The sequence below is a fragment of the Falco biarmicus genome, chromosome 15 (genome assembly GCF_023638135.1).
Source record: "Falco biarmicus isolate bFalBia1 chromosome 15, bFalBia1.pri, whole genome shotgun sequence".
Lineage (NCBI taxonomy): Eukaryota > Metazoa > Chordata > Aves > Falconiformes > Falconidae > Falco > Falco biarmicus.
This window is the reverse complement of record NC_079302.1, coordinates 2,147,483-2,167,393: the sequence shown is the minus strand read 5'-3', so window position 1 is coordinate 2,167,393 and position 19,911 is coordinate 2,147,483. Positions and strand designations below refer to the sequence as shown.

General features: G+C 53.6%; 1 protein-coding gene across 2 annotated transcripts; it reads left to right on the top strand.

Annotated features, from left to right (window-relative positions):
• The first annotated feature begins 238 nt into the window (after positions 1-238).
• Positions 239-19,539, top strand: TCF25 (transcription factor 25). 2 transcript variants are annotated; one of them, XM_056360907.1, is made up of 18 exons: positions 240-450; positions 1,643-1,810; positions 3,538-3,612; positions 5,584-5,708; positions 7,270-7,335; positions 8,512-8,594; positions 9,176-9,306; positions 11,871-11,970; positions 12,877-12,970; positions 14,009-14,101; positions 14,692-14,797; positions 15,196-15,355; positions 16,332-16,419; positions 16,996-17,154; positions 17,862-17,952; positions 18,269-18,348; positions 18,979-19,051; positions 19,287-19,539. In XM_056360907.1, the coding sequence occupies exons 1-18, from the start codon at positions 265-267 to the stop codon at positions 19,446-19,448; spliced, it is 2,040 nt and encodes a 679-aa protein (XP_056216882.1). In that variant the 5' UTR covers positions 240-264; the 3' UTR covers positions 19,449-19,539. The 2 variants fall into 2 exon arrangements, with proteins under 2 accessions (XP_056216883.1, XP_056216882.1); XM_056360908.1 differs by lacking the exons at positions 18,269-18,348; positions 18,979-19,051; positions 19,287-19,539 and having other exon boundaries at positions 239-450; positions 16,996-17,173.
• The last annotated feature ends 372 nt before the right edge of the window (positions 19,540-19,911 follow it).

Here is a 19,911-nt window from a genome sequence, read left to right as displayed (position 1 = left end):
CCAGTGTCCCACCCGTGTCCCCGGGCCGTGTCTCGCCGTGGGGAAGCGCACGGTCCCCACGCACCCGCCGCGACATATTTCACGCGGTGCTGGCGCGGGACGCGAAGCAGGTCCCGGCCGCCGCACACTGCGCCGGCGCACCAGGGGCGGGGCGGTGAGGGCGGGGCGCGCCGGCGTGCTGAGGGCCGGGCGCATGCGCAGTGGGCGGGGCGGCGCAGGCGCGGGGGCAGCGACGCGCGCAGGCGCAGTGTGGCGCCGGGCTCCATGTCGCGGCGGGCGCTGAGGCGGCTGCGGGGCGAGCAGCGGGGCCAGGAGGAGCCGGGCCTGGGGCAGCTGGGCCTGGAGGCTGGGCCTGAGCCCGAGCCCGGCCGGGAGGGGTCGCCGCCAGCTATCCCTGGGAGGGGATGCCGCGGGTCCGCCCGCGCTGGTGTCAGCAACCGCTTCGAGCTGGTGAGCGGGGACGGTGCTGGGGGAGAGGTTGGGGCCTGCGGGGTGTGTGGGTGTGTGTGTGTATATGTGTGTGTGTGTGCCGGGGCTGAGGGGACTGGGGCTGCAGGAGGGGACAGCGGGGGGGGCAGGGGCGGCTGGAGGGAACAGCTGGGGGGACAGGGGCGGCTGGAGGGGACAGCTTGGGGGCGCAGGGCGCAGTTACTTGGGGGTTGGTTGAGAGTTGTCAGTGACTGTGAGGGGGTCATTTGGGGACAGGGACTGGGAGTGTGTGGGGTGACTGGGGGGTACGGAGAGGCTGGGTGGCAGTAGCTGAGAGGGGGGCAGTGACCCGGGGGGCAGTGGCTGGGTGGGAGTGACAGAGATGGCAGTTTGTGGGAGGAAGTGATTTGGTGGTGGTGGGTGACAGAGAGGGCCTGGGGGATGCTCAGCTGAGGGGGATGTGAGCGGAAGGGTAGGAAAGGAAAGGAGCTGGGGTGAGATGGGGGGCATAGGGAGGGCTTGGGGGCAGCAACTGGGGCTGAACTGGGCAGGAATTGGAGGCAGGCCTGAGAGGGGCTGGGTGGTCTGGGTTGCGATGTTGTCAGAGCTGCGCTTGAGTATTGGGTTGGTCAGGTAGTGGATGAAACTGTTTTGGGGACTATTCCTGCCCCTTTCCCAACCTCACAAGATCCCAGTGCTGGAGGTCAGCAGTCAGGCAGGCCCTGGGGGCACAGATGGGTCCCTGGGGTGACAGAGCCTGGTCCTTCTTCTCTGGGCACCTTGGCCAGCCCCAGTGGTTCCCTGTCCTTCCCCAAGGCTTGGCTGTGCAAGCGTAGGCAAGGCTGGTTTTGGGGGCTCTTCCCAAGGAAGACCAGAGTCCAGATAGGGCCGTGCTTTTTTTCTGCTGGCCGTGTTATGCAGTGGACGTGTCATTGTGGCCTTGCACTCGCTTCCAGCAAGTTGATGGCTGCGGAGCTGTTCACGTGCCTGCTGGGTGACACACTTGAAGTGAGGGGTTGTCCCCATCTGTCTGCTGGAGAAGTCAGGCAGGCAGCTGAGGCCTGTGCTGCTTTTGCGACTTGTTTATCTTCCGTTTGCAGGTGGAAGTAGAACAGATCAGATCCCTGGGGAATTCTGTCGCGTGGGGAGCAGGAGAGGGCAGAGCACAGTCCCACACCAGCTTTTTCTGCAGCTTGTCTGTCTGTTTGCACAGATCACTGCCGAGGAGTTGGAGGATGAGCCACCATCCAGAGAAGAGCGAGTGGATGCCCGACTCGGCGAGCAGGATGCAGGAGAAGGGAACAACAAAGGGGCTGTAACTGAAGAGACTGAAGGCGATGGGCAGGGAGATGGGGAGGAGGCAGAGCAACCGGACCAAACGGTAACTAAACCACAGGTATCTCGTAATGATGGCAGTTGTCACATGAGGTGCAGAGAGAAGGTTTCTTATCTCCCTGCTTCTGTGCATGCTGAGGAGCTTTGTGGTGACAGGCAAGAGTTTCTTTTCCTTTGCGCCTGGGTTTTGTCAGAGGCTGAGGATGTGAGCGTCAGGGGAGGGACACACACAAGGAGCTTAAACCCAGGTGCTTGGTGCTCCAGGTCTGGAGGAGAGCAAGCAGCTCCAGGAGAAGAAGTGCTGAGGCTTGTGTTTGTGCCTAGGGTCTGGGGAGATTTTACAGCTGCAGAGGGGAGGTTCCTGAGGAAGGCCTTGTGTTGTGTCCTGACGAGCACCGAGGTCAGGCAGAGTGCATGAGAAGGAAAATACCATGGGGCTCTGAAACAGGCATTGCTTCTCTACTCCCTTCGCTGCACAATTAATTAAGCTCTGCATCGTATGTGGGGCTGGGCTGATGGGTAAATGCCCAGTGAAGCGTTTGTTTTGGAGTATGTGAAGACTCCAAGGAATGTAAACTAAATGCTGAACTTGCTCTTCCCTGTAGCGAGCTGAGCCGTTTTGTTGTTGTTTTGTGTTGATTCCCTCCTGTGATCTGTATCTGCTCAGGAATGTCTCCTTTCGGAAGAACGTAAGGAAAGGGGCACTTTAATTAACAATTTGACATTGCAAGTCTAGCCTGTATTGCACTGGAGATGCGGGTCGAGGGGGGTGAAGGGGGATTGGCCCCCTGGCCTCACCCACTAGAACTTAGCATTTGGGGTGTGTGCCCATGGGTTTGGGTACCAGAGGAGCAAAGGCCACCGTCAGTGCATGGTCCAGCTGTGCTGGTGGCATCATGCAGCTCAGGGGCTTCACCATGTTCTGGGTGTACATTGTGGTCTCTGCTCAGTTGGTTCCCACGTGAGCAGTGGCTCCAGCAGGCCCTGACCGGGTGAGTTTGCGTAAGCCCTGCAGGGTGCACCTGCTGCTTCTCTCAGAGCTTCCCTGGGTAGGAACGTGGGAGCCCTCGGCAGGCCTCTCCCTGCCATTTGACAGAGCCACATTAGGGCTGCATGTTCCCCTGGTTCTGAAATCAGCTCAGGAGCTGTGGGGTTGTTACAGTAAGTAACAGCATTCCTGTTTTACCTGTGTAGATCCTGGAAATGTGCTTCTCATTTCTGTACACCCTGGGGAGGAGTCAGCGTGGACAGCAGTGTGCCTGCCTGTTGTGTTAGGGAATACCATGCAGCCTTGTGAGCTGAAGAGGCTGCGTCTGCAGCGAGAGGAGCCCGTATTGCCTGGTGCATTCAGGCAGGTGTTGGTTTCTGTGGAAATCGGAGTGACTGGTAGTTTCTAGTAGTTTCATGCTTGCTGGAAAGACAGATGCAAAGTTTATCTTGGAGACTGAAGGAGAGCTGAAATGTTTCTTCCACACCTGGTCTATCTAAACTTTCTTGCTTGATTTTGTAGTCTCGGATGTTGATATGAAAGTCAGGTGAGGTTTAACCTTAACGTTTGTAAACTTCTGGTGTTGTAAACCTTTGGTGCTTTCCTCCATTTTCTCCTTCTGTCTTAATTTCCACTTGCTGACAGACGTGAAAGGGTAAATATTGGTTTCATTTAAGGGCCGTCTTGGTGTGCTGATTCCTGTGGGAAATACTTTTCTACTCATGGAGCTTTCATCCCTGCAGTCCGTGGGCATGCTCTGACAGCCGTTCCGTTTATCTTTGCAGCCTGTGTTGAGTAACAAGCCACGAAAGAAAAGAAAGAAAAAGAAAACCAAGAAATCCTCAGCAGGGGAGACTCTGGTATGTCTGCGTTTGCTCTGAGAGTTAGTGACTGTGCTGACTTCTACATCGGGGTTGACAGAGTGGCAACTGCGAGGTGCTTGCAGCAAAGATTGAGGCAAAAATGCTCCTTTTTGCATTGTACTCATTTAAAATTATAAAATGGCAACAGCAGCTTTTGACTGCAGTGCTTCAAGCAGCCGGACTGGCACAGCTCTGCTGCAGATGCTTAGGGCTGAAATCCTCACAGTGGCGGCATCTTCTTTCATCTCTGCTCCAAGGCTTCACACAGTTGGGGGTACTGTGCGAAGAACGTTGCCATTTTCATTATATTTTCCTTGCCCTACTTAGGTAGCTCTCCTGGCTCTGCAGAGCCATACAGAGCTCTCGCTGCCAGCCGTTGTTCACGTTCCCTTCTCCCCTGCACGTGGCCGCACACCTTCTCTGTAGTTTGATGTCTGATAGCTGAATGCTGACAGGAGCGTCTGCTAGTGCGTTATCAGCAAATGCACTGCCAAGTGCTCTTCCTGTGGGACCTGCTCGATCCCCTCAGTGGTGAAGGGAGCAAGAGGGCAGTGATTCTCTCAGTGCTGTCTACCCCTAAGGAAGTGTGCTTGGAGAGTGAGAACTTCATCCAGTGTCTATGTGTGGTGTGGATGAAACTGAGGCAAATGTGCATGCTTGAATATACTTTACCTACTTGAGCAAGACTAGAAAACTGAATGGAATACAGTCATTGGTCTTTTAAATTCAACAGCGAGAAAATTCAAGTGGGTGCTAGTTTTCTGCTAAGATTTAGGAGTCTAACTATTCCCTCAAGGGAGATCCTTTGTTAAACATCCTAAGCCACAGCATGCTGAAATGCTGAGCAGGTATGCTGTGGCTGCGGTGTAAGTGCCTGGCTGGCCACCTCCTCCCTGGGAAATCAGCTGAGAGAGCTCAGGAGCGAAAATCCAATCACAGAGCCCATTTCCCAGTCTGAGAATGAGTGATAGGGTAACATCTGCCAGCTGTAGGCTCTAGGCAAACTTTATACTCGGAAACAAGCAGTTTGATTTGCTAACTAGAGATAATGCTGCCTTGGTTCAAGTGCTGAAGTGCAAAGCACAATACAAGCTTTTCATGTATCCACTCCATGCGGAGTGGCTATATTTAGCTGGAAAAGGCAAGCTTGCAGTGCTGTTTGGGTGTCATGAATGGAATTCCGTGTTCCACCCACGTACATCATGAGGAGGATGTGAAACAGCCACATAAGAAATGTGTCACTTGGTATTTGTGGGGAAAATATAGAGGAAAATCAGGATAAAAGTGTTATACAACTGTGGAATGTGTGCTGTTGGGTGTATTCTTGGGTTGTTAGAAGGTGGGGAAAGCCAGAGTGCAGTATGTTAGAGCTGGTTTAAAATCATGAGCCTTTGATACGTTATTACAAGGGTCACAGCAGTAACATAGTGTTTCCATGGAAAGTAGATGGCAAAGGCTGAGTATTTAAATATTTATGATTAAAATCAGCACCCCAACATTTTGTGATATTATATGAATTGTAATATAAATAAACCAGACAAAGTCCAGTGAAAGCTGGGTGGAAAGGGGCAGACCAGACACCCTGCCAGCTGTTGCCCATGCTAGATGTATTCAGCTGGTGCGTTCAGATTGACGATGGTGTGAAGAGCAACAGCCCTGTGACACCCTGAGTGAGCAGCCAGCCCTTTCAGGGGCAGCTGGGGAGGGAAGGGGGGCTCTGGGTGGGATTCCTGAGGGAATAGGGAGTATTGACTGGAGAGCTGGAGGCCTTGATAAGACAGTATCTGCACAGCCAAGCTGGGCGATGGGGTAGCAGCCTGGTGAGCAGCGGGGGCTGTGTGAGTATCACAGAGATAGGGACAAGCTGAAGTACCTGGAGGCAGCTGGGTGTGATCTCTGCTGGGTGACCTGCCTGCTGCGGTCTCATTCTGTAATAACTACCTTGTCTTTGCATGTGCCTATCTTAAGGAAGACAATGACCTGGAAGACATCGACAGCCTGCTGGAGAAGATTGAGGATACCAGCGGGCTATCACAGCAGACCCAGAGTGGAATAATTGCTGACAGTAGGCCTCTGCTCTATGTAGAACACAGGTAGTAAGTACTTCCTTACTGGTCTTGGCTTTGGGTGTGACAGGGGTATCTGTTCCCCTGAGGAATGAAGTTGGGAACCTCCCAGTGCGATCTGGCTATGAATTCAGGATTGCTTGAAAGGTGTTGTGGCGATGGTTGCACACATCCCCTTTTCTAACCGTTGATCTTGGAGCTGCATTCAGTTTTGAGTGGTGACTCATATTCTCAAGCATGGTTTGAGCGGGCAACTGGATCAGATTAGCCTCCAGAGGTGCCTTCCAGCCTAAAAAACTCTGTGACTCTGTAGGAGAATCTCTGCAGAGCTGCTGAGAGCCCGGGTGCATAAAGCTTTGACAGCAAATTTGCCTGGCCAGGTGACTGGCCGCACTCAGACGGGTGCTGTGAGCAGCACACACCAGTACAGCATGTGCCGTCCTCCAAGGAGGGCTGAGCAGTGCCAGAAGCTAATTTCACCAGGAAAGCAAGTTAGACTTGTCCAACCTTTCTCTCATGTCACCGCCAACAAAGTGGACTATGTGCCCAGCGTGTCCAAGAGCTGAAGAATAAATCCACCTCCAACTCAAGATCTGTAACGTCTGGGCCTGCGTCACACTGGGAAGCCTGTTGGGAATGGGCTGGGTGGTGTGTCCGGCGTGTTTCAGAGCCCTGGGCTGGTGCAGGCACTGGCAGCTCTTTCTGTTGTTGTAGAAAACATTTACGCTTGTAGCTGGGACAAATTACCAGTCTCAGTTTTAAAACTTCCAGTTGTGCTGCATCAAAACTTGAGTCTAGGCTGATGAGCACTTGGTGCTAGCACAGCCTGTTCAGTGACACTGCGGTGAAGCCAGAATATGTGTTTACCTAGAGGTAGTTTTAAGCTTCAGTGCCTTCTCTGGTCAAGTAAACATTATTCAGAAGCCTCTGAGAGCTGGATAATCTCCGAGTGGGTGAGCGTTGGCAGTGCTGGATTTCAGCCTTCTCTCGCCCTCTCTTCAAGCCCTGCTCACTGGAAAACCCCTCTTAAATATGCCTTCCTTCTCTGGGCCAAATGTTAGATCAAGAAAACTGTAGGTGGTGTTATGCTTTTGATACAAGATCTTTGTATTTTAAAAAAAAAAAAAAAAAGTATTTTAATTCTTGCCAGCCTCCATACAGTGGTTAGGGTGCTTGGCCCAAACGGCAGGCTGCCGCTGCTGGACTCGCAGCAGGTATCTGTTGTTTTCCGGGCAGGAGTGCCCCAAGCATGCGCTCCTGAAGGGAGGCTGTCCTGGCCGTGTCCCGGACTGGGGCCCCAGCTGCCTGGAGAGGGCAGCAGAAGTATTCCCTAGCTCAGCACCTTCCTTGGAGCAGAGCAAGAAGGAAGCGTGCATCTGATTTGAACAGGGCTTTCGATGCCTCCTGTTCCGACCATTTCTAGTCTCCTTTCTGTGTTATATCAGATCATGGGGGTGTGTGACAGTTTAGGGGCTTGGCCAGAGACAGACTGAGGTTCGGAGCTCTTGGTGTTGGTGGAAAGGACTCGAGTGTGAGATTTCTGCCTACGTTTAACTGATGGTAGCTTTTCTTGTTTCAACCTTCTCAGAAACTTGAATCCAGAGAACGAATTGAAGAGATATTTTGGGGCTCGCGCTGTTCTTGGTGATCAGAGGTTAGTCCAGAATTTAATATTAAAACCCTTTCAAAGTCCACATCGCTGTGTCTGTCCTTCCCTTGGTATGGTTTACTGAGCCCCTGGTGCCACACCCAGGCAGGAACGCCAGGGTTCAGGGTGTCTTGGGTTCGAGGTGTCTTACTCATTTAATAGTTGCTTGTTGGGACAGTAGAGTATTGTTTTGTGTCTGGTGTGTGTGAGGAGGGGAGTAAGACTTTTCCAGGCTTTTGCTAGCATTTGCTTTTTCTTCTGTCAATTTCCCCTCTCATTTATTGTCAAAGCACGCTTCTAAAGTCATTTCACTCAAACTCATGGGCTCTTAGACCGTTTTTTTGTCTTTTTTTGTCCAGCATTTGTCTCTTGTTGCTATTCCAAAGTCTCTGATGCCTTACAGAGTGGACCCTGAATACTCTCCAGGGGATCTCAGGCACTTGCTTTCAGGGCCCTGGGGAAACTACTGCTTCCTGGGTGTGAGGTCTCTATGCAGTTATCCATGGCACTGTGGTCAGTGTTACCCAGAAAATCCCTGCTTTCCTGAGCTGGTTGAAAAATGTGCATATGAGAAGGGTGTAAGCTTAGAGCAGTGATGGTGGAAGCAGAAGCCTTCTCTGAGAAAGTCTGTGGAAGGATGTTTAGTGTTTGAGGAAGGAGCAGCAGTCTCTTAGTGGGAAGAGGTGGCTTGCTTAGAGTAGCCATAATTTCTGAATTCCTCCTGCCCTGAGCCAGTAAATTGGTTGCATTTGTGACTATGGCTTAAACTAAACCAGCTGACGTTTGAAGGCACGGCTGGGAAGAGAGATGAGTCAGAGGAATATGGGGCTCTCTTAATTGGACCTGGGAAGCTGTTTGAAGCAAAGAGGCAGCTGAGAACTTGGCAGGAACAAAAACAGGGGAGAGAAACTATTGAAGTGGAAATGCTGGAGGCACTGGCTGGCCCAAAGATGAATGGTTCAAGTAAGGCATGAGCCTGAGTGAAGCTATGTTGTGTCTTGAAGGCAAACATGGTAAAGCTCTGGGCGAAAGCTCTGTGTGGCAGAGCTGCAGCTGGGGAAGAAGTTGGATCTCTTCTTTTCCCCCCCCCCCCCCCTTGAATCACCCTTTTTCTGGCTGGTTTCAGCCCTCCTCATTCTATTGGTACAGAGAAATTGTGACCTGTTGTGTTTATTTCCTCAGGCCAAGGCAAAGGCAGCGCCAGTATGTCCGCAGCACGTGGCTGACAGCTCCCAAGAACACCTGGCCACGCTACAGCAAAACAGGTGAGGCTTTTGGTGCCACCTCCCAGAGCACCAGGCTGCCACTAAGCCAACAGGGTGCGTCAGTCCCATGCCTGTGTTGGCACGGATGGCTGCTCCTGCCAGCCTGGCTTTCCTAGAGCCTCGGGAACTGGAGCTGCTTTCATCGTTCTGGCCCAGGCTTTACACTGGCTGATGCAGAAAGGGAACTGCTTGTTGGAAATGGATGGAAATAGCTGATGGAAATAGCTCCTTTCTTCACAGGGAGAAATCTGTTGTATTGCATCTTAACATTTGAGGGGAGTTTTTTTCCCCTTATTGGAGGTAGCAGGTGATGAATACTTCCCTTCTTAACAGCAGTATTGCTGGATAACAAGAAGAATCTGTGGGGAGAGCAAGCTGCCTGGGCTTCTTGGGTGGGTTTGGGGCTTTGACTCACGAGAGGAGGGAGAGGAGTGAAATTCTGTGGGAATTCCTAGAAACGCTTCTGGCTTTGCACCCAGTGATGTAATGAGCTTTCTGTGTAATAAGAAGGCAGAAGAGCTCTTGCTGCTGTGCTCGCAGGCTGGCAGCAGTGGTACCCACGTCTCCTGTGCACCCTCTAGGTATTGCCATGCAGCTGGTGGACACCAGGAGGGGAGTGCAGTACTTCACATTCGAACACCATCGCGAGTACCAGCAAGTGCAGTTCAAGTTCTTGGATGCTGTAGAGTCCATGGACCCCAACAACATTGTGGTATGTTGTGAAATCAGGTTGCCCGTGCTGTTGTCTGCTGCATTCCTGTGGCCCCTTTCCCTGGCAGGGCAGGTGGGCTGATGCATCCCCAGCACTTATTTTTTTGCCAGTCTAGTGTTGAGTGGTAGAGCCCTGTGCCCTCTCTGTGTGGGGCGAGAAAGCAGAGCTTGGCAAGCAACGCTGCCACCTTATAAGGTAAGTGACCACCTTGGTGCAAAGGAGGTCCGGTGGCTGGTGGCCGAGCCTTGGTGGCTCTGCCTGAAAGCGTGCCAGGTAGCCATCTGGAAGAGGAGCCCACAGGAACTGACCGTTTGGCTGGATGTGTAGGAATAAAGCTCCCTTGTCTCAGCTCTTCAGCTGGGAAAGGAAAAATATTGTATAAACCAGTCTTTAAATGGGAATCTAAACTAACAGCTGTTCTATTTATAAACTCTTGAATGGATGAAAAATGTGTCTTTTCTTGGTATTTTAGCAAAACAGTCTTTGTGTTGAAAGTTTTTCATGCGTGTCCAAGCTCATTAAACTGTATGGTAACATTTATGGTTTGTAGTGATAAGCAACAGTAAAATTGCTCTGCACCCCACTGAACCATAACTGAGGTATTTTTGCTCTGAAAACCCTGGGCACATGAGCTCGGATACATGCCCTGCAGAAGTTTCTTAAAGAGGCCATTGTCTACTAAATAGTTTACTTCCTTCTGCTTTCCCACCCTCTGCTCATGGCCACTGCTCTCTCCAGCTCATCAATTCTGCCTGCTAACTGGACTGCGGGATTCTCATTAAATAATGCAGGGTAGTTCCTATGCAGCAGTGATCGACCCGAGAGCCGGCGTCCTCAGGATGGCTGAAATGCTGTCTCACACGGCCATGCAGAGCAGGATGGGTTTTCCATGGTACATTTTAGTCTTTATGTCCCTGTTAAGTGAGTCTGGCTATGTTTGAAGATATTCCTGTAAGACACCGTTAGCCTTCCATTTTTCTGTTAAGGGTAGAATCTTAACAGATGGGTTTGCCGATGCCAGAGGTACTTCAAACCCCCAAACAGTTTATCTGTGATAACCAGAGTCTTCACTTAGCTGGAGCCTGGTTCTGCCTTGCTGCTGTGGTTTCAGCATGCAGAACAGTATTTTGGGGGGGGGTTGCTGCTCGGTGAGTGTGTTTTCTGCTCTTGCTAGTGGGTTAAAACAGTCTTGCTGGTGAAGTTTTAAGTGTATTAAGAGCACTTTTTCCCATCACCGTGACCCTAGGTGCTCCATCCCTTCCAGAAAGGAGGACTAGAAAGGAACTTAAGAGGAAGCAAGGAAGGAGTAAAACATCAGGCAGGTGGTGCTGAGGCAAAGGCGCTGGGCTGGGCCGGCCTAGAACATAAAGGCTTTGTACTGTAGGTGGTCGTGCTGGCCACTACCCTGCAGGTGTACAACTTCTGGAGCTTTTGAAGCTGTATTTTTCAGTTTTGAGGGAATGAAAAAAAGTCCGGAAACTAAACCATGAGGGGATTTGAAGTAGCTTTGGTATTTTCATAGTGAAACTGAGTTTTAGGTGGTTGGAAAAGGTACATCATTTATCATATAATTAGTGAAAGGGTTTTAGGTGTGGTTAAACGTCTGTTCTGAAGCCTGGAAAAAAATGGTTTTAACCCATTGCCGTTCAGGAGCTGGATCATGGAATTGTAATAGATGTGCCAAAATGTCCTCTCAGCACCAAGAGGAAGCAAAAGCCTGACCCAAATGCTCAGAATTGTTAAGGGGTAGAGAATAAAACAAAAATTTAATTATGCCTGCTGCCTGCATCTTGAAAATTGTGTGCAGCTCTGGGCCTTCACCTTCAAAAGGATATGGTGGAGCGGGGAGAGATTTGGAGGAGAACAGAAAAGATGATCAAAGGCCGGGCCGGGCCTCAGCACTGGAAAAGCTGGGTTGGCTGGGAGAGAGCTGCCTGAGGGAGGCTGCGATCGAGGGCTCGGATCCTGCGTGGGGCGGGGAGAGAGAGCGAGCTCCCTGCTGTCCTTTCCAACGCGGGGACGGGAAGTTCTTTGCGTTGTGTGCCCAAGCGGTGGCTTCCTGTGTCATATAGCTGAGGTGTGGGAAAGGTACCTGGGTCAGTAAGTGAACAAATTCACGAGAGGCGATGCCGTTAACATAAATGGCATCTCTGACAGTGGGGGTCCCTGAGCCCCTAAAAGTTGGCAACTTAGATGTGCTGGAGCCTTCATGTGTTCCCAGCTTCATGCACTCTTTCTCAGGCGCCTGCTTTTGGAGACAGGGCACAACAGACCTCTGCTTTCATCCATCACGGCCGTTCTTGGGCTCTTTTAATCCATAGTTTCAGCCTTTCGTGTGAGGTGCGTCCCCAGCCTTACACTGCAGTCTGAGCCTTGGCGCTCTGATGGTGTGGGACAGGATTTCTTCCCCTTCAGACCCAGGGGCAAGAACAGCCCCTCTCTCTTATTTGTGGTGTCAGGGTGTTTGCCTCCCTGCCATGCTTACGGATCTTGCCTCCTAGGCAGTGTGCACAAGAAACCAGTGATTTGTGCCATCATGTAATCAAGCTCATGCTCTTCTGCAGCTGCTGCTTCAGATGAACCCATACCATGTGGACTCCCTTCTGCAGCTCAGTGACGTGTGCCGGATGCAGGAGGATCAGGAAATGGCCCGCGATCTTGTAGGTAAGAGCTGAGGTGAGGAGCAGATGTCCTGGCCTGAATTAATAATCAAAGGCTTTTGGTTCAGTTTTGGTTTTGTTTCAGAGAGAAGCAGCAAAGCGGAAGGGTTGGTTTGGCTCTGTGTTTGATTTGGGCCATGAGAGCTCAGACTTGCATCATCCTACAGGCCAGCAGCTTTTGCAGGGGGCTTTCATATAGAGCTGGGCACGTGTGCCTGGGGAAAGGCACATCGGCATTCGTCTTCAGATTGTGTGGACGTGGCAGGGTCCCACTTGTAGGACATTCCTTGCAGGAGGGAGGGTCTGATTTGGTAGCTGTGAGCAAACAGCAGGGCGAGAGGCTGCTCTGGGGAGCCTGCCCAACCCTGCGGGCCAGCCTGCCTCACCTGCCTCTGACCAGCGTCAGCGTGTCAGGCTGTGCTCCGTGGGGCACCGCAGGCTGCCTGGGGCAGGGGTCATCCTGGGGGCTGGCCGCTCCTCGGACTGCGGTGCTGCAGTCTCTGGTGTCAGATGTGCTGTTTGGTAACCGGGGCATGTGCTCTACAGCATGACAGGAGGGGCTAGAGGTGAAGTGAGGACAGGATCTTTGGCTTCCTCATGTGAAGATAGTTCTGGCAGAGGCAGCTGTAGCAGCTTCAATCTCAGACCTCCAGAAGAATTGCTTTTCACAACCAGAGCATGATCTAATGCCCACAGAAGGGAACAGGGCTCGCTTGCCTGGGTATCTCTTGCAGCCACATACCCTGAAGTAGCTTCGTGCCTTGCTAGGTTGTGAACAAACTTATTTCATGTGTGCCGGAGCCCTCAATTATTGGCGTCTTCTGGGCTAAATCAACTGTTTTGTGAGCACTGGGGCTGCATGGTGTGCCGGGGTTGTGGTGTGCCCTGACACTGTCCTCGTTGTCTGCAGAGCGGGCGCTGTACAGCCTGGAGTGCGCCTTCCACCCCGTCTTCAGTCTCACCAGTGGGACCTGCAGGCTGGACTACCGGCGGCCAGAGAACAGGTAGGCGGCACGGCACGCCTGCCTGCCCTGTGTCTGCCGGAGAGCCGTCGCGGCGTACCCTGGCCTACTTTAGACACAGAGACCCAGATTCACAATGTCTGCTGGGTCATCCACGCTGGCGGGGGGACCTTGAATATCCCTTTCTGTCGGAACAGGCTTGGCCATCAGTGGCAGTGCCCCTCAGCAAGGCAGCAGCATGGCTCCTGAGATGGGTGCTGGGGAGCAAGCAGCTCTTGCACTGAAGTTTCTTTACAAAGCATCCTCTTTCCTGAGGGATTTCTTACTGGAGCAGTAGCTGTTCCTCCCCGTCACATCCTTCTTGTGTGATTAGTACTTCTTAGCCCAAGGTGGCACTTGGTTTTGTCACAAAAACGCTGCATGTGTATGGCTGTGCTTGGTCACTTGTGTGCTGCCTGCTCGGCGTTTGTCCCCAGCACTCGCACTGCTCCTGGCCTGGCTCTTTACGTAGTGACAGCTCTGCAGCTGTGGGGAAAGGTGACTTTATTCTGGCAATTTTCCAGTCAGCTGATCCAAGTCATCTCTTCCAAACTGCTGTACCTAGAGATTGCTCATGTTTCCAGTACCTGCTCGCTGACGGGCTTTGTGCCATCTGTGACCTGAACACTGTGATCCGTAACACCAGTTTGGGTGTTGGTCCTCCCACTGTGTGTGTTGTGCACACTCTGTGTCACCGTCCCTGCACAACTGGGTGGGCTGGGCCAAGGCAGGGTGTGGACTTTGGGGATTGGCTTGTTTTCTGTTGTTTGAGTTGTCAGCCCCAGTCTGCAGAGCAGGCCACTGGTTTGCTGTCCCTATACTTGCACAAAGAGATATAAAATATAAGAGATGGGAACATGGAGGGGTCTGTGGCACCCCATACTGCAGCAGGCCAGGTTCCCTGGACCCCCCTGGCTGTACAGCAGCACTGATGCTCAGGGGGCAAGGAGCTGGGACGGGCCATGTGTCCTCATTCTTGAGTGGCCCAAGGTGCTTCTCTCCAAGTCTGGCTTCTAAAACCTGTTGCTGTTCCCCCCACAGGGCTTTCTTCCTGGCTCTCTTCAAGCACCTGATGTTCCTGGAAAAGAGAGGCTGTCCCCGTACAGCCCTGGAGTTCTGCAAGCTGATACTGAGGTAGGTGCCCCTGCTGCGGGCTGCACCCTGTTCCCTGTGGGATGGCGCAGGGTGTCTCAGGCTTGGGAGAACACAAAAAGACCCAGAGGGGTACTGCTGCTCCCAGGCTTGGTGGGGACTTGTTCCCGCTCCCTGTAGATGCAGCATCACAGGTCAGTTTTGGGCACATGCTCTTCTCTGTGGTGCTGCTTTGGAGAGAGGTGATTGTTGAGAAGGAGGCTTAAATAGATGGTACCTGGGTGGCCCTTGCTCTTGGCTGCTGAGCTGGTTGTTATAGCAGAGCTCAGAGTCTCTGCAGACAGATGTGTACAACAGTGGCTTCAGCCGGCTCGGTTTGTGGCCATTGATCCTCCTGCCAGGTGGTGACGGGGACTGTTGCCCCTCTGCAGCGCTGCAGACCGGGCAGGGCGTTGCACCGTCATCCTGGCCATGAGAGAGCAATCGTGTTCCCGTTATCTCCACTTGCTGAGTCACAGAAGCTCTTTGGATGCTAGCGGGGAAGTCTTGTTGGACTTAGAAATGAGGGCAGCTATTTCAGCTTTTGTGACACTGATTTTGTTTCCTCCCCTTGCATTCGCCTCCCTCTGAAGCCTTGATCCAGAGAACGACCCGCTATGTGTGCTGCTGCTGATTGATTTTCTGTCCCTCCGAGCTAGAGAATACACCTTCCTGACCCGCATGTTCCAGGAGTGGGAGGTGAGTTGCCAGCAGGCAGCCCTGGTGAGAGTGGAGGGCAGAGAGGGGAGGGCTGGTTCCTGGGGCTCTCCCTGCCTGGGCTGGCACCCTGTGCCACAGAGCCGTGAGGGTTTTGTAACCCCATTGGCCCTTTGAGGGCTGTCTCACAGCCAGGCTGGCATCCCAACAGCATCGCTATGACCCGTAAAGGCTGGGGTGTGCGTTCTTGTAATCCTGGTACCCCACAAACAATTGTACAAACTCAAAATTGCTTACTCAGTTGTGGGGGCACCAAGTCAGCGGATGGAAAGTAACTTAATTCAGCAAGCAAGAAACCCCACCCTGTGTGCAGCCTGGCCACATCGAGATCATTCTGCATAGCATCATTTCTCGGTAAATATCTCTCTCTGATCCTGCAGAGTCACCGGAATTTGTCCCAGCTGCCCAATTTCGCCTTCTCGGTGCCGCTGGCCTATTTGTTCCTGAGCCAGCAGGAGGAGCGCTCGGAGCTGGAGCTAAGCCAAGCCCGGGAGAAAGCCACCCAGCTCATCCAGCTCGCATTGATCATGTTCCCAAGCGGTAAGTCTGTCCCCACCGGTAAGTCCGTCCCCGCAGGCTTTGTTACTGTCTTCATCTGTGAGAGCGAAGGCTGGATTCCAGGCAGTCAAATGCGGAGGCAGCAGTTTGCCTGTGGGTTGCAAATGGTGTTTGCCTCTGTTTGTGGGAGATGGGAGCTGTGACTCAGAGTGTGATGCGGCTCAGGCAGGCTGTACTGCTGTACCTACACCTGGGGGGGTGGTGGTGGTGGTGGGATTCAGCCTTCCCGCAGCGTGGCGAGGCAGTGCGAGGAACCAGGTAGTGCCCCTGCAACCCTGAGCCCTCTGTGTGTTAGGAAGAGATCAGTGATTGTTCCTCCCTGCTGCGCACCCTCCTCCGAGCAGCTGATGCCCCTTCATTAGAGATGGTCACGAGTGTGCAAGGTGGGGGAGGATGAGAACCAAAGTCTTGGAGCAGGAAAATATTTCACCCCAGGGTTGCCCAGACCAGAGACAGCAAGTCTCTCTTGGCTTTCCCTCCGAGACACTGCTCTGCTTTAGATGTGCTCTCTATGGGTGCCCGTCACTCTTGCTTTCATCCAGTTGGTGCTGCTGTCCGTGAAAGGAGATACACAGCCCCTCTGGGCCCAGAGCAGGGTGTGTCTTTATAGGCAGGAATAACCAGCTCTCGAACAGAGGTTTAGTTTGTGTTGGCTGAAACCATCATTTTTGCTTCTTGTCACGGTGACTGAAATAAAACCCTTGTTCAAGTTCCAAGGCCAGCAGTATTAAGTGCAGAAAATTGCACCTTATTTTACTGGGGTGGGGGGGGGAAGTTTGTTTTCTTTTTTGTTTACTCTGGATATTTCCATTATTCACACAGAGATCAAATGCAGCATAACCCCCAGCAGCATCCTTGCACCCTCCTTGCATGGGTCCTGGCTGCCGTGACCGGGTGCATGTTCTGTGGTGCTGCTCACCGGGCTGTTGAAAGCAAGCTCTCTGACTTTTCCCTGCAGTTCTGATGCCGTTGCTGGATCACTGCAGCGTGCAGCCTGATGCCAGGGTTGCGTCCCATTCCTTCTTTGGGCTGAATGCTCAGATAAGGTAAGCCCTGGAGATGTTCTCAGTTAAAGAGAAGGAATCAGTTTTGCTGGTAGTGGGGCTTCTGCTTGCTCAGGCAGCTAATGGGGTTACAAAGCTGCGTAGGAGAATATTTGGTTTTCCTGAGTAGGCTGTTAGATGCTTCGGTTATGGATTTCTAAAACGGCCACCAGATAATGCTAATAGACCCACCTCACCTTAATGTGGATGGGTCAGAAGTTCATACTGAAGCTTGTTGGTACATGTAGTAAGAGAGAACAACATATGTGTGCTCTGGGGGCAGGCTGTCTCCTGCCAGTCTGGATTTCCCTGGCACGTGGTCCTCCTAAACATGCAAACGGTCTCCCCCTCAGGTCAGGGCAGCGTTAACTTTGATCTCATGGCTATGCTTATCCCAAAAATAGACGGAGGCAGAAAAACTGGTGAAGGTAGATGGAAAAAGCAAAGGAGGGAGCCTGCGATTCCTCTCTTTGTGTTCTCACGCTGAAGCATGGTGCAGAGACAAGCCCTTGCCAGCCCACACAGGGACCTGCTGGCGGGAAGGAGGAGAGTGCCCTGAGTAACAACTGTCTCCCGTAGCCAGCCTGCCGCCTTGAACCAGCTGACATCCCTCTACGTGGGAAGGACTCACTCCCTGTGGAAGGACCCAGCTGTCATGGCATGGCTGGAGACCAACGTCCATGAGGTGTTGCGCATGGTGGATGCGCGGGACCCGCTGGTGGAGGAGTCTGAGCACAAGTGAGTGCAGCAGGCAGAGGTGAGCGGCTCTCGTAGCAGGCGTGGGTGCTGGAACACGCGGACGGAGGGGGCCAGGGAGCTCTGCACGCCAGAGGAGCTCTGTCCTGGGCAGCAGCAGCGCTGGGGCTTGCTCAGAGCCCCACAGCTGCCTATCCGACGGTGGCTGCTTGATGCCAAGGATTACACTGTGGGGCTGGGAAGGACTCTTCTTCCGTACTTTGCCCAAATGTGAATGAAGAGCTGTACATCTCACTGGGGAGCATGTTCTGCGCTGGCTTCCCCCAGCCTGGGCTGTGCGTGTGCCCTGGAAATCACCCAGAGAGGGCAGAGGGGCTGGCTGGGGAAAGTGGGGATGGCTGTGTAGCTCACAGGATTTACTGCGCAGGGCAGGTGAGTGCTTAGGAACACTTTCCAGCTCTGAGAAGCGGGAGGGGGAGGCGTATGGGCTTGTCCTAAACCAAAGTTTGGTCTGCTGACCTGGTGAGAGGGGTCTGTACAGTGTCCCTGAGCTGTTCCGCTCTTTCCTCCGGAGGTCAGCAGCTGCCAAGCGACTTCAGCTTTGCCTTAAGCCGGCTCGGTCCGATACGGCGCGAGCCCCCAGAGCCAGGGATGAAGCTGGCGATGCACCTAGAGAAGCACAAAGGGAACTCTGGCTATGCTGAGGTGTACTCGGTGCAATCCTCTTGTGTGTCCCCTCCCTGCTTTAGGAGGAAGATGCGGTACCAGAGTGCACCCAGGAATATCTACCGGCACATCATCCTCTCAGAGATGAAGGAGGCCACAGCAGCTCTGCCTCTGGTGAGGGGCCCTGACGGGGCGTGGGCAGCGCTGCGGCATGATGGCACTCGCATCCCTGCTGCATGTGTGGATGCTGGGCATGTCTTAAACCCCAGCCACCAGCAAGAACCATCTGCCTGACCTCAAAGTGTCCTCCCTGTGTGCCCAGCTTCCCAGGACAGCACACGGGGGCATGTGTGGGCAGGCCAGGCCAGCCAGCTCTGTTGTGCTCCCCGAGACAAAGGGCTGTCCATCTGGTCCGACCATCTCCATGCCTTGGTGTTTGCTGCTGCTGGTGATGCAGCCTTCACCCCTTCTTTCTTCTTCCCCCCTACAGGAGGTGACCTCGCAGCCTGTGATGGGGTTCGACCCCCTACCCCCTTTGGACTCCATCATTTCCTACACCAGACCAGACAGGTACCTTCTCCACCCCTTGTTTCAGCACCGGCACAGCCAGCATGTTCCTGGCACACCCTCAGCCCCGGGCCTGGGTGCACGTGGGCGCTCGGAGCCAACGTCCTCCTCCATCCCGGCGGAAGAGCTGCCTGGCTTGTGGCGCTGGCCAACGGGCAGAGCGTACAGGCAGGACTGGTCCTGCCGCTTTTCCCTGGTGGTCACCGGTGAAGGCAGCAGCTGGCTTTTCGCAGCCATTGAGACAAAGGCCACTGAAAAACTTTGGCTGTTTCTTAACTGAGGTGGGTTGGGGTAAATACAGGTCCAAGCGCAGCCAGCTGTGCTGCGTGCGGACCGTTCGGGTGAAGCCCGTACTTGTCCTGTGCACGGTCAGCTTGGAGCAAACCTGGTAGTGCTTTTAATGACTGCTTTGCCTAGAGGCTGGCCAGCTGCTGGCTGCCTGGGGTAAGAAATCCCCAAGACCCCCCCAACGCCCTGCTTTCGGGGCTGGGTATTGGGGGGTGGGGGTGGGGGGTGTCTGTGTGTTGGTCCAGACAGCATGGCACTCTCCAGCATCCCTGTGCTGTCTCAGCCCCAGCGAGAGGCTGAGTACCAAACTGCCCCCTTAACTATGGTGTGACTTCTGTCTTTCAGAACGAATCATCCATCCAACGAAAGCACTTTATCTCTCTTCTTCCGATCGCTGCTGCCAAATTTTAACTTGCAGGTATGTGCAGTCAGCGGCTGCGGGTAGATGGGAGCAGGCTTTTGCTGTCGGTACACAGAAGTTTGCACTGCACAGTGTTTCTGTGAAGGGAGTGGCTCTTGGCATATGCAGTGTGTAAACGTCAGGTTGCGGAGCAGCCTGATGCTTTTTGGCAAGCGGCATTGTCTCTGTCCCTGCCTGCTGCAGCCAGGCAGGCAGCTCACTGCCTGGCTGCTCCAGCTCGACTCTGTTGCAGGGGGACATCAGGCACGACGGGGATGAAGAGGCTGGAGCAGGGCAGGACCTTAACCAGGGGGTGAATAGGCTCATGGCAGCCATGCGGGACATGCTGGCAAACATCCAGTTTCAGGAACCCCCCCGAGATGACAATCCTGAAGGCGACGGGGACTGGGACTGAGCCAAGAGTGCACATCTGCCCCAACCCCACCCCTCTGTAATCACCCCCCCCAACTTGTGTCGCACTCTTAATAAAGTCACACAAACTGCAAGCGCCCACTCTGGCTGCGGGGATGGGCTCTGTCTTGGGGCGGGGGGCTGCTTTCGCGTCTTGGTGCGGGGGGGCTGCTTTCGCGTCTCGGCGGGGGGTGAGGACTGTCTGAACATGGCAGAGCTAATCTATAGCAGCTGTCCCTCGGCCCCAAGTCAGCTTAGTCCCCTTCTGGCCTCTGCCGAGCACATTTGCTGTCCTGCTCCCCTGCCTGCTCTTCTGGTCTCGGTTCAATGGCCGGGGGCTCGTTTCCCCTCTCAGGCGGCTCCAAGCGAGCCACGCTGCCCTTTGTGCTTCCCCCAGCCTGAAGCCTCCTTCCCTCCATGAGACACTCCGGGCCCTGGCGGCGCTGGGCCTTCCAGCTAGCTGATGG